This window comes from Melanotaenia boesemani, chromosome 18 (genome assembly GCF_017639745.1).
Source record: "Melanotaenia boesemani isolate fMelBoe1 chromosome 18, fMelBoe1.pri, whole genome shotgun sequence".
Classification (NCBI taxonomy): Eukaryota; Metazoa; Chordata; class Actinopteri; order Atheriniformes; family Melanotaeniidae; genus Melanotaenia; species Melanotaenia boesemani.
In genome coordinates this window covers 20,272,600-20,289,652 of record NC_055699.1, presented here as the reverse complement: position 1 = coordinate 20,289,652, position 17,053 = coordinate 20,272,600, and the positions used below count along the sequence as shown (strand labels likewise).

General features: G+C 40.0%; 1 protein-coding gene across 4 annotated transcripts in view; it reads right to left on the bottom strand.

Moving 5' to 3' along the window:
• The window catches only part of col11a1a (collagen, type XI, alpha 1a), an 82,671-nt gene extending 66,269 nt beyond the window's left edge, over positions 1-16,402 (bottom strand). For 3 of the 4 annotated variants that reach the window (XM_041968911.1, XM_041968914.1, XM_041968915.1), the window contains exons 1-4: positions 16,099-16,402; positions 11,423-11,587; positions 11,120-11,333; positions 7,085-7,247 (exon numbers count right to left, since the gene is read on the bottom strand). In XM_041968911.1, the coding sequence (XP_041824845.1) occupies positions 7,085-7,247; positions 11,120-11,333; positions 11,423-11,587; positions 16,099-16,213 (657 nt within the window). In that variant the 5' untranslated portion in view covers positions 16,214-16,402. The remainder of the gene's footprint in view (positions 1-7,084; positions 7,248-11,119; positions 11,334-11,422; positions 11,588-16,098) is intronic. The other variant, XM_041968912.1, reaches the window with a different exon arrangement.
• Between the last annotated feature and the right edge of the window lie 651 nt (positions 16,403-17,053).

Below are 17,053 nucleotides of genomic sequence, written 5' to 3'. Positions count from 1 at the left end.
CTGGAACAGTAAAAGCAAAGTTGTGATGGGAGACACCTGGGGTGAGTTACAGCACAACTCTGGGCCTGTCTTCCATTGTGGATTTCTAAGGGGGGGAAAAAAAGACCCTGGCAACTTGGAGCGAAGCCAGAGCTCTAAAATATGCCCCTCCAGGCGGCAGGATGGAAGAGTGCAGTGCAGAGGCAGGCCCATAAGTTCTGCCTCAATGTCTGCAGGGTCAGAGGTCAATGAGAAAAGAGAGAGGCAGGGTCAAGGTCAACAGCTGACACTTGGGAAGCCTTTTAGGACTCAATATACCACTCTATACCTACAAGGTACGCGGTGTACCTTGTTTTGAGTCATTGACACAGTTCACTTCAAGTGGATTTAAATCTTTAATTAAGATGTAAAAATATGTTTATATGCATGAAGTGTTAAAGAAAACAAGCCAAACACAATGCAGAATAGTTGGTACTGATTTTTCAGGCTTATCCACCGAATGTGAACTAAATATAATTAATTATTTCTTCACTAAATTTCTTCTTTGCCTATTATTGGAGCTGTTTAGTCTCTGTTGGAGCTATTTAATTAGCTCTGGTCAGATCACATCTCTGCACTGCAGAACAAACATGGATGTCAGAGAAAAATAGAAATAAATATGTCAACAGTGTCAAACAAAAATTTTATCCTCCACCTTTACCTTAAGACTGGAGAATTTTTTTCAACACAGTTACATTACTTAAATTACACAAATCAAAATCAGCCTTTTCCTAGGACCAAATGCCTTTAGTGTAACCAAAGTCAGCCACAATTAGACAGCCTGTACCACAGCTACTACATCACATCCACCTCATTAGTTTACGTAACATGAAGTGATCAGACTAGCTCCTTGTAGACCAGAGTATCTGTGGTGAAAGTATTCCTAACTGCTAGAAAATATTTTACATTTGTCTTCTTTTCTGCTGTTCTAATCATTCAAATCATGAACCTGATGGAGGTTACTTCAGCAGTCACCATTTAGCCATGGAAAGGGGGGGAAGAGCCAAGGATAAACCTCAAGAAAAAAATGGTTTAATAATATTTAGTTGGAATCAAAAGTAACTGACGTTTGCGGAGATTACTTGGTTTGAGTTTTGTAAATCAGAAAAAGAGTTTATAAATTTGCACATACAAGGAATTTGTCTTTGGGTGGAGGTGCTAAAACAAAAGCCGCATTCGGACAGAGAACGCAGTTCATGGAACAGTCCGCCTCGAATTTCGTTCCATGAACTGCCCTTCCCCAGGGGAACTCTTTCATTTTTCATTTGCATATGAGTTAATGGGACTGATGTGACGCAACCATCTGTGACAGCGACATTTTACTTTAGTGCTACACAACAAAAAAAAACAAAATCTTTGAAAAATAAAGAGAGAAGAGAACAACACCACCAAGAAGTTAATATTGTCTACAGCTGCAACAGTGGTTTTTAAAAATGGTGGGCCGCAAGAAGCAGAAATGAATAGGCAGAAATCCGGTAAGGGGCGTAGCTACCCATCACCAAACACCTACGTCATGTGGGTTGCTATGGAAACCCCAAAAGACCCTGCCTTGGAGTAGTAGCTAAAACATGTAGAAACTGAGGTCCTAGTTCCTATCTGTCCAAATGCATAAAAAACGGCCTTATTCCTGAAAAGTTTACAGGATCTAGAAAAAGTTCCAGTGGGAAAGCAGCTAAAGGTTAATGTTTAGAGTCCTAATCTTTTAGCTTCTGACATATTGTGGCTAAATTAACCCTTTCATGTCATATGTACCATTTTCAAGACAGATAGTTCCTGAGATCTTTTGCATCACTTTATGCGGCTTCGCTCAAAACCCTGATGTACACATTATGATACTTGTCTTCTGCCGCCTGGCGGATACATTTTGCAATACAATAATTTTGACATATCACACAGACATAAACTGTAAATAATAAGCTAAGGAAGAAGCCGGCAACTACACACGGGTTTAGCTCATTTTAATTTGAGCAAATGATTTTGCTTCCTTCACATAGCAATGTCCATGATGGAGACGACACAGACCAGGCACCTAAGGAGAATCTAAACCACGATAGAGTGACCAAACACACAAAGTTTACGCTACTGAAACACCCAAATGCATGCTTACAGAAGCAGAAACGATGCAGGGTTTGTCATGAAGACTCTGAATCCCATCTTCTTTCATCCATTCACACACCAAGAACTTTTAGACTTCCAAGACTTTCCATATTTTTAATCTGCTTTCGCTTGAAGAAGTAGGGAATTTCAGATGTTATTCTCCAATTTAAAGCTTAAATTTTACTTGGATAATGTCTAAGGATCTATGGCATCAGAAAGCTCAACTTTTTTAAGTATCCTGTGCCTGAACTCGCATCCAGACTGTCCAAAATGTCCAACGGTGAAGTTATATAATCAGATACCTAAAACAAAATATGTACTGTAATGTCATCCACTGTTCTAAAAGCAGATCATTTAAATCTATAATCAGGTAGATGTAATTAACAGAGACAGACTGAAAGGACTAGAACTATCTAAGCGTTCAGCACTGATGGCTGCAGGCACAAGTATGTCTATACATGTTAGCTCAATTCACACAGTCAATGTCCGCAAGGCATGAATAGACAGTCTCCTGTGTTTGGGACTGTAGGGAGGCCACAAGGTGGGGAGGGTGCAGAGGGAGGAGGAGGAGAGCAGGGGAGAGTATACACAGAAGGGAAGCAGAGGAGGAAATAAGGAAAACCTGATGGTGGCATGAAAGACTTCCATTCATCTCACCCAAATCCCTTTGGTGGTCGCCTCCAACCTGGGGCAGGTATGGCATGAATAGACGTTTATGAAAAATGCAGGTCAGGCAGTGAAAACAAATACCAGAGGTTGAATGTTTTATAAGTACTGAATATATCATTAAACCTTGAAAAAAATGTGGTGCAAAAATCAAATTCTTTCCACATCTTTCTAAAACAACATAGCTTGTGTCACATATTTTTACTTTTTTTTTTTTGTAAATACTTTTCGAGCAACAGATTTAAATTTTTGATGTCACATTTAAATGATATTAATGTTCGTACTTTTTAAAGGAATGAGATCAGATCATTTTAACCTTTCACTTGAATCAACAAGGCTAAGATTTTTCCTTCCCTGTCCTTCACATCTCGAAATCCCAGCATGCAGTGGGCCTTATAGATCTTTGAGGACAGAAGGGACAGAGAACAGGCAGGAGACCTGATCCAACAACTGCACAGGGAAGACCCTGTTATCTGACTCATGGCCCCTATTTTTAGACCTTCCGTTGACCTAACGCTCACTGTGTGATATAAATCAAATGTCAAGGCAAATATGGATATAAAACTGCTCATAAAAATGGAATATAACGCAATAGTCTTGTTTTTATGTTCTTATGGATTTATGACTTTTGATCATGACACTTGTGACTCCACTCAGTGTGGCATGAGGTCGAAGACAGGAAAAAAAAAGCTTTCTGCTCACTCACAAAACCCTCTAAAGCCACGACCCCCGGCTATAATAAGGCACCTACACACCCAAAATCAGCTTCTTTCGCAGAGATAATGTCAAAGTCCGATTTTTAATGTGGCACGTGTACTAACTTGTTTATGAGTTAATGTGGTAAAAAACTTATTGTTCTAATTTCAAAGATTTATCTCTTCATCAATGGTTTAATTTTGACAGCCCTAAAGAAAAGACATCCCACATGTGTTTGATAAATGTAGGCTATATGACAAGACAAAAAATACAGCTTTAAGACAAGAATAGAAACAACGCGCATTTAAACATGCCATCAGTCATTCCTGCAGCACTTTGAAGCAAACCAGCACCTAACTAAACACTACTCGTGCGGATCAATATCAAATTTGGGGTATTTGGGGTAAAAATACTGTCACAAACTGGAATATAGTGAAAAGTAACTATAATATTAGAATCTTCTCTAAATTATACCCAGCAGGCAAGAACTACTTTTTCTTCCGCCTGCTGAAGTCATAAGTGAAACAGCCCAGCGTAGGGGTGCAGCAGTACATCACTCAGGCCGTAGCATCACATGTGGAGCCAGACAGCGACGATGCGATGTTGATAATGTGTGTAGGAAGACATAGAGGTGTTGTAGCAACACCACAAACCTCCTTATACATCTGAGAGTCGACCATAACACAGCATGTATTTAAATTATGATGAGGTAGAGGAGGAAATTAACCGGACAGGTGCTGCAAGGGCAACATACGTCACTCTTGGAGTCCTTTGATGCTGCAGCAGGTACTGAGGGAGAGGGAGAAAACGTGGAGTTGTATCCATTGTAGCTAAATTTTGTGCTTTTCGTCTGTCTGCTAGGTTTAGGTTTGTGTTGATGTTCAAACAACAGGAGTTTCCCTCATTCTAAAGACTATTGCATCCTGTTTTGTTACGTACAGTATTAATGCTGCAATAAATATCTGTATGAATTGAGCTTGGAGTGATATGTATCCCTGAGATCAGCTCAGAGATATAGTGGGTAAAGATGCTGCAGAGGCTGGTGCCATTAAATATAAATAAACAGCCACTTAAAAATGAAAATATAGAAGAAAACTATTAATAGGACAGAAAGACACTATCATCAATCCCTCTTATTTGTTTAGACTGGCTAAATATTTTAAAATGTAGGCACTGACAAACATAATTACTGTAAGAAACACATTAAGTTTCTCTACAAAGTATCGGATCAATATCGCCAAGTATTTGAAATGAAAATGAGCTCCAACACAATCGCTCAGGAAACTTTCACTGCCTACTAAAGACTGTGAAAGGAAATACATAAAAAATGCTCCATCCTTATGTACATCTGCCTGGTGGATGAACTGTGTTAAAGTAGTTCAGCCAGTAATGGACAAATGACCCCCTACCCCAATTCTAGAAACAAAGATCTAGCCCATTATGTGAATAATTTTAACCAAATAAAGTACAAAGGCAACAGATTGAATGTTGAAATTGTACAAAGCTATTGTTTGTCTTTTTTTTTTTTTTTACCAAAATAAAAAGATAAATAAACATTTACTATGGAATTTAATGCCAGATGTGTTTTGCTAAAAATAGAAAATATAGGTAGAAGATTCTGTTTCTTGTTTTATTGGGGCACCTATGATGGAATCAGCCAGTTAAAAGAATACAAAAATGCCTACGATGTGTAATTTCTGTATGTACAAGAAAAACTGCAGATATAAAAGAATTTTATTTCCAAATTGTTGTGTGACAGAATTTGAGTGTTTCACATCTTTACAATCAAGACTAAACACGATGCATCAAAATCCTCAGAGTTCATAAAACTTAAACTGTGATTGTGGCAAAACTGTCAAGGATATCGAAATGCCCTTTCAGACAGTAAAAGTTACACATTTCGTTACCCATTTAAACTTGGAATGACATTTCTACATGAAAGTATGCCTGAATTATTAGATTCCTAAAAAAGGTTTTACTTTTCATTAGTTTCAGCAGAACTTTCATTTCTATGGGATAAATTATTCTTACTTGCAATTTTATAAACGTTCTGCAATAAATTGTTTCCAAAAGTTGGGACAATTTTCTCAATTGAGCAGCATGTTTTTTTTATTTTTTTATTTATTTATTGTTTGTTTTGTTGGATCAGCTTTGCCAAAGTAGCAACCAAAAATGGAGATGGATTGGTAAATATGAACATTAGCATAATAAGGTCAAGACCAATCTGTGTGCCTTAATGCCTTCAGCATTGACACCTAAAATAAGTATCAAAGACTGATATTCCTCAACTTAAAGCAGAAAATTTGAGTCATTACTGATGAGCTTCAGGAAAAATGGTACCACTATCAGTATAAATGTAAGATAAATTCACTCTAATAAATGGCTAATAACAATGAAACTGTCATCATCAGACAATCGTAAACATGGTCTAACTCATCATAATTAATCAAATTGCACCAAAGGCTGTGTGCTAGAGGATGCCCCTAAATCCCCACTAACCATTAAGCTACCACTCTATTGTTTAAAAAAAAGAAAAAGTAGAGCAGCCCTTTACTCCAATGGACTCAAATTGATTAAAATTGGTTCTATAGCCAATTGTTAATGATTAAGAATAATTAGTTAAATGCTATTAGCCAAGATACAGTTCTGACATGCAAGGATAACTGATTTTGTAGAGCTGATGTTTAATATTGTCATCTGCAGGAAGACCATACTTATAAAGGATGCCTTGTTATCAGTCAGTCAACAAGTGTGTTGGGCTGTGTGACTAATGCTGCAGCTTTTGTAGAGGTGCAGATCTGCATCATCTCAGAAAAACGGCAGAAGCTGCAGCAGGGGCCGACAAGCTGAATGAACATTGGAAGATTCAACAAAAGCAGCAGCAGAGATATTAAGAGTTCACATGAACAAAAAAGAAGTGTAAAAAGATCTGAAGTGCATCCTCAAGAATAAGGAGGATAAAGTGGTTTTTGGTGGATTATGTTTCACAGTGGTGACAAGGCACCTATAATTTAACAGAAGCACTCACAAAGAGATAATCCAGACTTCAGATCTTTAAAATACTCCCAGTAATAACTTTGTTTTCTAGACAACTGACAGTGTAGGGCTTGGAAAACTATCAGAAACTTAATAAATTTGGTGGATTCGATTCACCGCTGTGACATGGCACCTACATGCCCAAAATAAGCTTCTCTCACTGACATAATACCAAATTCTAATTTTTAATATGGCACGAATAATACCAAAAAAAAAAAAAAAAAAACTTAATTCCACAGATTAATCACTTTCCATTACTGCATTAATTCTGAGTTTTTTCACATTGCTGTCAGGTTCTGTAGCATCTGAACATGTTTATGAATGCAGAGTACAATTTTACACACACATAGTATCAAACCGATACCCGATACTGTTATCAGTGCATCCTTACTACTGTATATTGATACTGATAAGCAGTATATGTAAACCTATAGATCATAATATCATTAAAATGTTCTAAGTATCAGGAGGTGTCTGTGCTGGAGGAAACTAAATACAAATACATTCTAAATCATTCTGAATAATGCATATCCACACAAAATCCAAAGGAAAAAGAATCATAAAACTTTACCTGGAAAACCTCCGTATCGAGAAGCCTGGTGCCGAACACGGTGATGCCGTTGGTGCTGATGGAGGCATGGTCACTCCTGAGGAGAGGCTTGATGATCTTCTTCTTACAGTCTACAATGATGGTGACCGTCTTCTTCTCCACACTGATGGCCACACGGTGCCACCTGGTCAAAGATGTGAAGAGCAGAGATAAATAACAGAATGTGCTGAAGGGCTGTTGTTTAAGCTAACAAGATGTCAGGATGGAGAGAAACTGAGACGTTTGGAAATAATGATGCAATCATCTAAGTTTTTTTTTTTTTCTTACTGGTAGTTATCAGCCACTAAATGCTCTTCTTAAATCCGTTATAATCCATCATGTAGCAGTCACATCCAAACAATGTTCTGCGCATTCCCATTGTCATTGAAAATATGTCATGGTTATCTTGACAAAAACCATGAATACACAAGTCCAGAAACTACATGAACTACATATATTTTTAATTGGCTACTACCTTAGAGTTGAACATGTGGGAAGGAAAATAAAGGTTTAGGCTCAAACAATTCCCAATCAGACAGATGGTGTACACTGAAACTGCCACTTTTCTCCAGAAAGATCAGCTGCTGTTTGCTACAGATCATGTGAACAAGCAATGACAGGATTAATTCGGAAACGTTTCAGTGAGCTCTCAAGGAAAATATCTGGACGTCTCGTAAGGTAGGCAGCGTGCTTCTACCAATGAATGGTTAAAGAATAACAAAGGTAATGTTTTAGATCAACCAAGCCAAAATCCCAACATTAATCCAGGAGAAATGTTGTGGAAAGGCCTGAAGCGAACAGTCTGTGTGAAAAAACCCACCGACATCAGAGAGTCGAGGCCGATCTGAGCTGAGAAATAGGCTAAAAATCTTCTCAGCTTATGAGGAGGTTTCTGTCTGTACATTTTGCCTCACAAACTCATTTTCCCACGATAAATACATCATGAAGCATAATTTGAAATATTTTGATCGATAACTACTTCAGATGCAAAGGGTTAACCGGGGTCACACGTGAGTCTCACACCTCCTTCGCCATTCAAACATTTGCCACTGCACTTAAGAGCTATTGCATACCAGGCAACAGTGGACCACATTCTTGCCCCCACACTTTGGCCCTGTTTAACACAGGATTACACTCATTAAACTCCAAACTTAATCCTCCTTCTGGGTTACTCGGTATGACAGACGTGGTGAACATTGTGGAAAGTGTGTCTCAAGATCCAGGAAGGCCTGCCTCGCCGGAGCAGGAGACACAGTCAAACATTGTTCGCAGGTGGAAGACCTGGCAAAGGAAATGTTAGGATTGTTCATTACACATATGATGGTTAAAATTTAATTTTACCAATGGATGTTTAAATGTCTCACAGCATAGCTAGATTGTACATTTCTTGTAACATTCTCAGCAGCAGCGATTCCATCCACAGGGACTGCAGACAGCAACACAGCCTGAGTCACAGAGGATTTAGTCATGGACCGCATCCAACCTGAGAAGTGTTCAAATCCTCCACATAAAGCATTGTTCAGTCGACAGAAGTTCACACAAAGTACATACAAAAACAAATCAGTGTACAAAACCAACACAAAGCTGGCTGAGAGTCTCTCCCTTTGCTGAAACACACGCAAAACGCAGAGCTACTGTTGACATGAGACTTTTGAAGGATTTACTAAACCTCCTTTTGCCATGATAACTAGGTCTCATCTTAAGCCCAGTGGGTCAAAAAAAAAACATGTTTTGACTTCCTTAAGAAGTCTAAAAAACAAAGCATGTTTCTAAAAATGAAAAGAGTCTTTAATAAAGAAGAATTTGTAAAATTGAATTGATGCTCATCTGTTAATTCCCTCCATCCTGCAGCTGGAGATGGGCTCAGAGTGAACAGATAACCAGGTTTATGCAGAAAAGGTTAGGAGCATTGTTGCTGGTTGGATGAGGTAATCCAAGGGGACAAAATAGAAATTTAGAGCTGCCTCTGTCCCCTTCACCCGCCACCCCCTCTCTAAAATAACAGAGGCAGTGAGTTCATAGATGAGGTCAGGTTGCCCATAACAGCCCTGCTGTGTGCCAGTAATCCAGTGTCTCCGAGTCTCTGACCTGTCTCTGTGCCTGCGGACCCCCGATGAGATAGATAATCCAGTGATGAGCACCTGTGGTGCAACAAGGGGAAGATCTAGAATGTTTTCATCAGGAAGAAAAGGACAGTGGAAATCATACAAGCGTCCAGTAAATGGCGCTTGGTCAAACAAACCAAAAATGGCTAATGTCGTGCACAGATGTAAGACGTCTGAGGATTCTCATAGTTTTAAGGCAAATTCACATATTACATCCTTTTAAAACCTGAGCTATGTGTTGTTAGGGCTGTAGAAGATTTAAGCTTTGAATTGGAGAAATACTTGTTTATTCAGCTGCCCGATATCTGGAACTATCTGCTGCTTCAAACCAGCTTCTACACGGCCAAGCATGGAAAACATGGAAAAGCTTGGAGGCCTTCAACCTCTTGGTGTGTCAATGAATGACAAATGTTTAATTATGACACATCCAGCATTGTTTCTGCTTCTGGAAGTTCACATTTTGGTGTTTCTATAAAGTGGTTGCTACATGTGTTTGGTGTGAATAACTGCAACCCACAGTTTCACTCTGTGCCGACCTTGGTTAGATGGCTGCACCGTTTACAGATGAGAGCCATTTTACCACCTGTCCCACCAAATGATCTTGGTTTAAAACCACAAAACCTACGACTGTTAACCATAACTTATTACATTTTTTGCATTAGATGTCATGGCAAAAGAAAATGCCAAACCTGCACAACATCAGAGTTCATAACCTTCTAATGTCTAATTTTCTGAACTATTTCACATTTTTTTAAAGTCTTGGAATAGATGCTCTGAATTTTAAGAATGATTCAGTCTCTGTATGTGAACCTTACAATTTTCTCAGCTGCTACAAAACCTGCAGCAGTCTTTGAGTTTGAGGACTTGATCCACTTCTTTTAAGAAGCTAGCATTTTAAGCTAATTTCCAGTTGAGTATGTTGCCGCAACTGCTGCATCTTTCCTCTGGGGATGTCTTTAAATGTTGTGTTTTTTTGTTGTTTCCCAATTTCTCACTAGAATTTAAGCATATATGCGTTAGTCAGTATTGTTAGCAATGAATGTTAATGAATCCCTCCATGGGGAATTGCATTCCTTTTTCCTCTAGAGCTGTGGGTTGCAGACCCCTGACCTAGCTAGGTTCTTAAAAGAAATCCTTGGCTCACTCTCCCTTTTTTATGACTTCATAAGAAACTCTAAAGTAACTTTGATCAGTTTCACAATTTAAATGATTCGAATGAGCAAAAACAATGCAAACATAAGGAATATCCCAGTGAATAAGAACAAGTTTGCCACACCAGCACTGGGTTTCTGGAGTATTGGAGGATGTAGTTTCAGGACTCTCATCATTAAGGTTAATTTTGTCACTTATCTAGTGCCATGTAAATACATTTTTTAAATATTTTATTGTAATTTTTCATTGTTAACAAGCCAAAATGGTTAGAAATAGCATTAAAAATACAGGGAAGAGTTCTTGTTCTCTCAGACAAATATGATCTTGTTAAAACCCTTTGGCACTGCAGAAATCTCCTACTCCACACACACACTCTAGCCTACAATGAGGTATGTTGTGTACCACTTCATGTTACACACAACTAATGAGGTGGTCGTGGCGCCACTTGTGTACACGCAATTTATAAAGAGACATACTCATGGACAGTTGTGTAAAAGTCAATCCATCTATTTAATCTTTCCATAGATCATACATCACATGTATGATTAAACAGATGGACCATCAAAACATGAGCTTTCAGAAGCTTCCCCAGCCATTCTGTTTCAGCTGCACTAAAACATCAGTACAACCCAAAACCTTGCACCTGAAATCCAGACGCAGCGCCTCTACTTCATCTTATTCTGATTCCTTCTGAACCAGCTTCAGCCATGAGTCTAAGTGTGTGTTCAGAGTGTAACTATGTGTTTCTGATTTGACGTACTTTCCATCAGCAAGGTTGAGAGAAGGGAACAGGGGGTAGTCCTCTGGAGCTGGCTTCCCGGTCTGATCCTCATACAAGAAGACGGGCGAGCGTCCGACTTCCACGCCCAGCTGCTGGACTCCCTGCTCGTTGTAAATGGACAGCAAGAAGGACTGGAGGCCGGATTTGGGGCGCAGTGTGGTAAGGATGGAGAAGTCCTCAGGAAAGACACCACCTACAGGATGAAAGGAGGAGTTTAGATTGCACGCCTGATGGCTAAATCTTATTGCCTCTGCATGTTGGGAAGAGTGAAGTTAATCTTACCAGGGATTAGCTGTGTGGTGGGGGCACTGATCTGGGTCTGCTTGGCGACTCTGTATGCTGAGTCTGGCGACGACGCTCTTCGGTTTGCACAAAATCCTGATGTTTTCGTCACTCCTTCGGGGTAATTTTGAAAAGCTAATACTTTTAAGACATCCACTGGCTCTGCTGTTCAAAGAGCAAATGAAACAAGAGTTAGATCACTGTGCCTTCCCCGGCAGAAAACTTTAGTTTAGCGATGCGCTCGCCGATCACATTGACAACCATGAGTTTAATTCAAACTTCAAATTTCAAATTTTACATCCAAGTTTGTGTCTTGGTTGTTTTCTGGTAAAACTGAAATTGAGTCTGATAAATACTCTATTTTACAAGCAAATTCAGTGGATTGTGTTGGTCAGAGGTCCATTTAAATAAGTTATGTTAAGGTTCAACTGAGAAGAAGTGTCTGCAAACACAATAATGAACAATGTGTCAACAAAGTTCTCATTCTTTCACACCTGGATAGGTTTACCCTGATAAGCCTCTTCAGCCTGATACACTTTTTATAAAGGGGCCTGTGTCTGTGCCCACAGAGGCCCACAGAGAGCATTATAATTACGCTTCCTCACTGGAGCAACCTCTCAGTATAAAGCATTTATTTTGGGGGAAACGTAAGTGGCTGACCTGCTATTAGTGTCAATAGAACCAGGGAGGAATATCAAAGCCAAAAAACCAAACCTCGTACCTCGTTTCCAATACTTAGTTGGCAATGTGCAATGTGAATGTCGACCCTATTCCAGAGATCACCAACTCTGCATCTTTTGGGTCCGTGTCCTGCAGGTTTTAGACGTTTCCCTGCTGCAGCAAATCTGATTTAATTGAAAAGGTTCTCCAGCAACTTGTTGTCAGGCTCTGCGTCAGCCTCTTGACGACCCATTAATTTGAATCAGGTATGTTGCAGCACAGCAAATCTAAAATCTGCAGGACACTGCAGGTTTTAGAGGTCCAAGAGGTCAGGAGTTGTTGATCCCTGCCCTATTCTCATGAGTTTATTGGACATAATATCAAATGAGCAGTGGAAAAAAAGCCCATTTAAAATCACCTGACTAAAAAAGAGCGCTTCAATAATAAACTCAAACCAGCAGGCTATCAGATTTAACAGCATTAATGTTTTTTTCGTAGGGCTGTAAGTTAGTTAGATCATGATGCAATGTTACATCAATCCAATGAATAATAATTCCATGTTTCCTAATAATTTAGTCACAAAACAACAAAGTTTTCAGATTCAATCATTACACTAAGTTTGTTCACCAAACGATATTAATTCACTGAAGAGCAACTTGATGTTTGCCGATGTCCCAGATTTAGTCAAAATTCGATTTTAATTTGATTCAGGTTTCATGATATGAAACCGTATGACATCCTGATGTAGCACAACCATTTCCATTCATATCAAATCACAAAAAAGCAACTAAAACATCAAAATATGATTTTCTTCCTGAGAAGAATTCAATTTGGCTCATTGATCTTTGGACTGATGCATCAAAATGTCAATATAACAATACATCATTACAAGCCTATTTTTTTAAGAGTATTCCTCTAAAAACACATGCAACACTAATGTTGTGCCCACAATTTTGTTTCTATTTTTCAAGCATCTTGATTAAAATCATCTTAAATGCCTGGTGCCAACACTGATTCATTACATTCAGACCAGCTTGTGTTACATTGAATATGAACACCTCGATAAGATCCCTATCTCTAAGGACGCTTGAGTGGACATTTTCAGTTTTTCACTTTATCTCTGTGTTTATCTTATACAACACCAGCAGATACCGCACACAGCTCAGGAAATTAAAGTTTGTTTTTTTAAGTCCATAATGCAAAACTTTATGCCCCAAAAAACATGATTTAGAAAACAAAGAAAATCTGCAAAGCCCTGCATGGAATTTCACAACCATCAGCAACATCCGGTCTCTTAAAAGCAGCTGTGTCCTTCTGCGCTGCATGATCAAGCACAGCAGGAATAAATGAACATCATCCATGTCAACCCCCTACAATTAAACCCACCTGCATTTCAGTAGATGGCATACATGAGGGTAAACATAGTCAGACTAAGACGTGGGGAAAAATGTGAAGTGAAGAGTAAAATCAGCTGTCGCTGTACATCAAAGCTACAACAGCAGCCTCTCTGTAGCTTGTGAGGATGAGCCATCTACTTATTTTGGAGAGCAAACTGAGGACTTCATTGTGCGTTCCTGCAGAGCTGCTTTCAATCCAAACTTCGGGACTCATATGTTCCAGATGTGGCAGTTTGGCCAGGCTGCGACCCTCACGCAGAGGTGCTGAGAAAACGTCAACACTGACCAATCCATTAAGGTGGCCAAATGAGTGTTTGCAGGTTTTAAAAGCCTCCATCTGATGGGATGGGGTGTTTGCCCTCAGGGCTCAGCAAACAGGCCACATAGCTACCAGCACAACTCAGACAACATGGAAGGATGGATCATTCATGCAAACTGAGTCTGGGAAGAGAAATGTGAGGTGACACTTCAAGATGTGCACTGATTTCATTTAATTGATTTAACGTTTTCTGTCTGGACTCATCATTTAAGACTCAAACATGCTGATCTCATCAGTCCCATTTAGGCCTTCACAGGATGGTATAACAGGCTGGTGAATAGAGGAGAGACCTTTTCACCTGCAGCTCCCTGAGACTCTAATAACATCTTCAGTCAGAGTGTCTCTCTTACTCATATCCCCCCACCCCACCTCTTCTGCCCAACTCTCCCTCTCTGCTTCCTTTAACCTCCACCACGCTGCCGGCTAAAACAAGACGGCTTTATGTTGGTGTCATACCAAGGAAACTTCACTGAGACCTACCCAGTTTTTCAAAGCATTTCTTCCCACCGCTTTCCCCACCATAGCTTTCCCCACATTAACTCACGTCCCTGTGTGTTTCCATGAAAAGCAAACAAACAAAAAACACACCTTGCTTTCTAATAAAAATGTTTAAATCTGTTTTTCAAAAAAAATCTTGAAGATCCAAGTTTGAAGTTTGAATTTATGAAGCAGCAGATTGTCTCCAAATGACACAGCAATCACTATAAACCCAACAAAGCTTCTGCAAACTAAGGTCTGGCATTGGGTTTGAATTTCCAGGTTAAGCATATTAAGGCAGAGGACTCTGAAAGTGCTAGCTTTGTCTGCTGGAATGCACATCTGAGCCTGCGCCCCGGGGGCTGAGAAAACGTGTCTGTACACTGCTAGATGGAGAGGGCACCCTGCAGAAACAGCTCTGAAGAAGAGCGTGCAACACAGAGCCTGCAGGAGAATACTTGAAATTTACATTCAGTGGTTGGAGCTGGGGAGTTTGAGAAAAAGATGGGATTTTTCAAGCTGAAGTCAATTATACTTAAAAATTAGCAGGATTTAATACCCGTAGGCAAAAACTGACAGGAACATTAGAAGGTAAATCAGCAGAAAAAAAGGGAGAAAGAATAATGATCCATGCAATATTAATAAAACACTACAATTTTTATTTGTGAGATGTCTGACAAATCTACGTTATTTAAAACCCTTTTAAAACCAAAATTCTAATCTGGATGCAGTAAATCCTTGGATAGTTGTCTGCAGGTGAATGTGTGGGGCCTCAGTAATCCTGAATCTTTGACTTGTGGCTTTTACTGGGCCCTTATGTAGGCCTGCTCTTTGAAGGACTCTGAAATCATAGGGAAGTGCAACAAGGACCATCATCAAATAACTGCTCAGTACTTAGAGGGGAAGCATTCCCACCAATCACACAACTCAGCCTTGTCCTGCAGTCCACCAAACATCTAAGTGCAAAGTTAGAAGTTGGTGGGGGTGGTGGGGCAGAGGAGGGGGGTTTGCACAAGCTAGCTATTGGGCTTTGGTGTGGACCAGGGCAGTGTGGAGATAGGGTGAACCTGTCTGACCACTTTTAGCCCCCCTCCGCTCTCTGACGCAGGGGCTGACAGGTCTGAGGACTGCAGATAAAGTTTAACTCACCTTTAAACCAAATAAATTAGAAAATGATATGATGCCTGCAAAACATTATTTGGCTGCTTAATTAACTCACAACTGAATTATCCTTCACTTTGACAGGAAATAATTCAGATTATTGAAAGTAAAATCGATCATTTTAGTCCAACTCAAGTTGGTCCACAGCCCGAACACAGAGGCTTCTTTGAGCCTGCTTGGATGTTAAAAAGCAGAGAATGTTCCCAGATCTTCAGAAGCGCATACCAGGGGCTTAGGATCAGTTTAATTAGGCGATGTGTTTCATCTTCGGGGCGCACATCATCCGTGCGTAAAGCGGCGCGTAATGTAAACTCCGCAGTGATGAATAAAGTGGTAAAATACAGGTTACTACACAAAGGAATACACGGGCATGTGTGTGCTAAGTCTTTATGAGTTAAACTTGACTACATGGTAAGAGAGCGGGGTGAAGTTTGAGCCTTCGGTTTCGTGGCTTACTGCGCAAATCACCAGCTCACTCATCGGCGTATAATGGAGCAACTTTGGTTGTGACAAGAGAGAAATATATTTGGTTGAGATGCTGAGTCCAGGTAAGTGTGTAACTCCCTCATCAGATTCCGAGTTTTCCCGTCCGACCGGCGCTCCGTCCCCTTTTTCGGCCATATAAAGTTGTTTAAACCCTTTTTGGTTCCTGTTTATCTTACCTGCTCCGACATTAGCAGCCTGTAGAACCAGGGTTAAAGTGATGAATGCAGTTACAGTGGAATCCATATACCATCTTTTCGTTTTCCACCTTGTGGACCACCTTTGCATCTCCATGGTTGGGCGCCCCACAAGTGAGAAAAACTTCAGGGCGACTTCAGGTGACTTTTAACGACGTCCCTTCCACAATTCCAACTGAAGGTAGAAACCGTCCTACAAAATAGCCATAAGTGTGGGGTTTTAGCCTCTTCTCTCAGCCACAACGAGGCCCTGATCCTCCTTCCCAGCGCCCAGCCTTCACAGTGAAGGTATTCGGGCTTTAACCAAAGCGCACACAGTGCAGTCGCTACACTCCGTGCGTCCACGGACAGGAGGGCTGGGCGAGCTCCACGAACCAGAGGCACGATTACAAGGGACTGACAGGGGAACCAGTCCCCGATTAGCAAATCACGGGGCTGGAAATTCTCCTGCAGGTCCACCCATCGGTCCGTCAAGCGCCCCCAAGAGTGCGTCTGCAGAGGGAAGAGGAATAACTCCAGTCTGACTCTGCCAGCAAGTGTTTGTTTGTCACAAGTTTTCATTAGTTAGTGACTGAATTCATAAGCTGTTTAAGACAAAACCATCACTTTAGTTAGAGCTTAACTTAAAACATTTTGCATGGCATGCTGTTCAGTCAGAATTATAAACTCTGGTTCTGATAAAGGGGAGCTTCAATAAAAATAAATAAATAAAATTTAATCTATAGTGGTCCCATTAACGACTGGAAAAATAATGAATAAGAGATCTTGAAAGAATCAATGCTTTTTTTTTCTTTTTTTTTTTTTAACAATGAAGAATAATGTAAGTCACACACACACTCACCAGCCACTTTATTAGGTACACCTGTTCAGTTGCTTATTAACACAACATCTAATCAGCCAATCACATGGCAGCAACAAAACTAGTCACGTAGACATG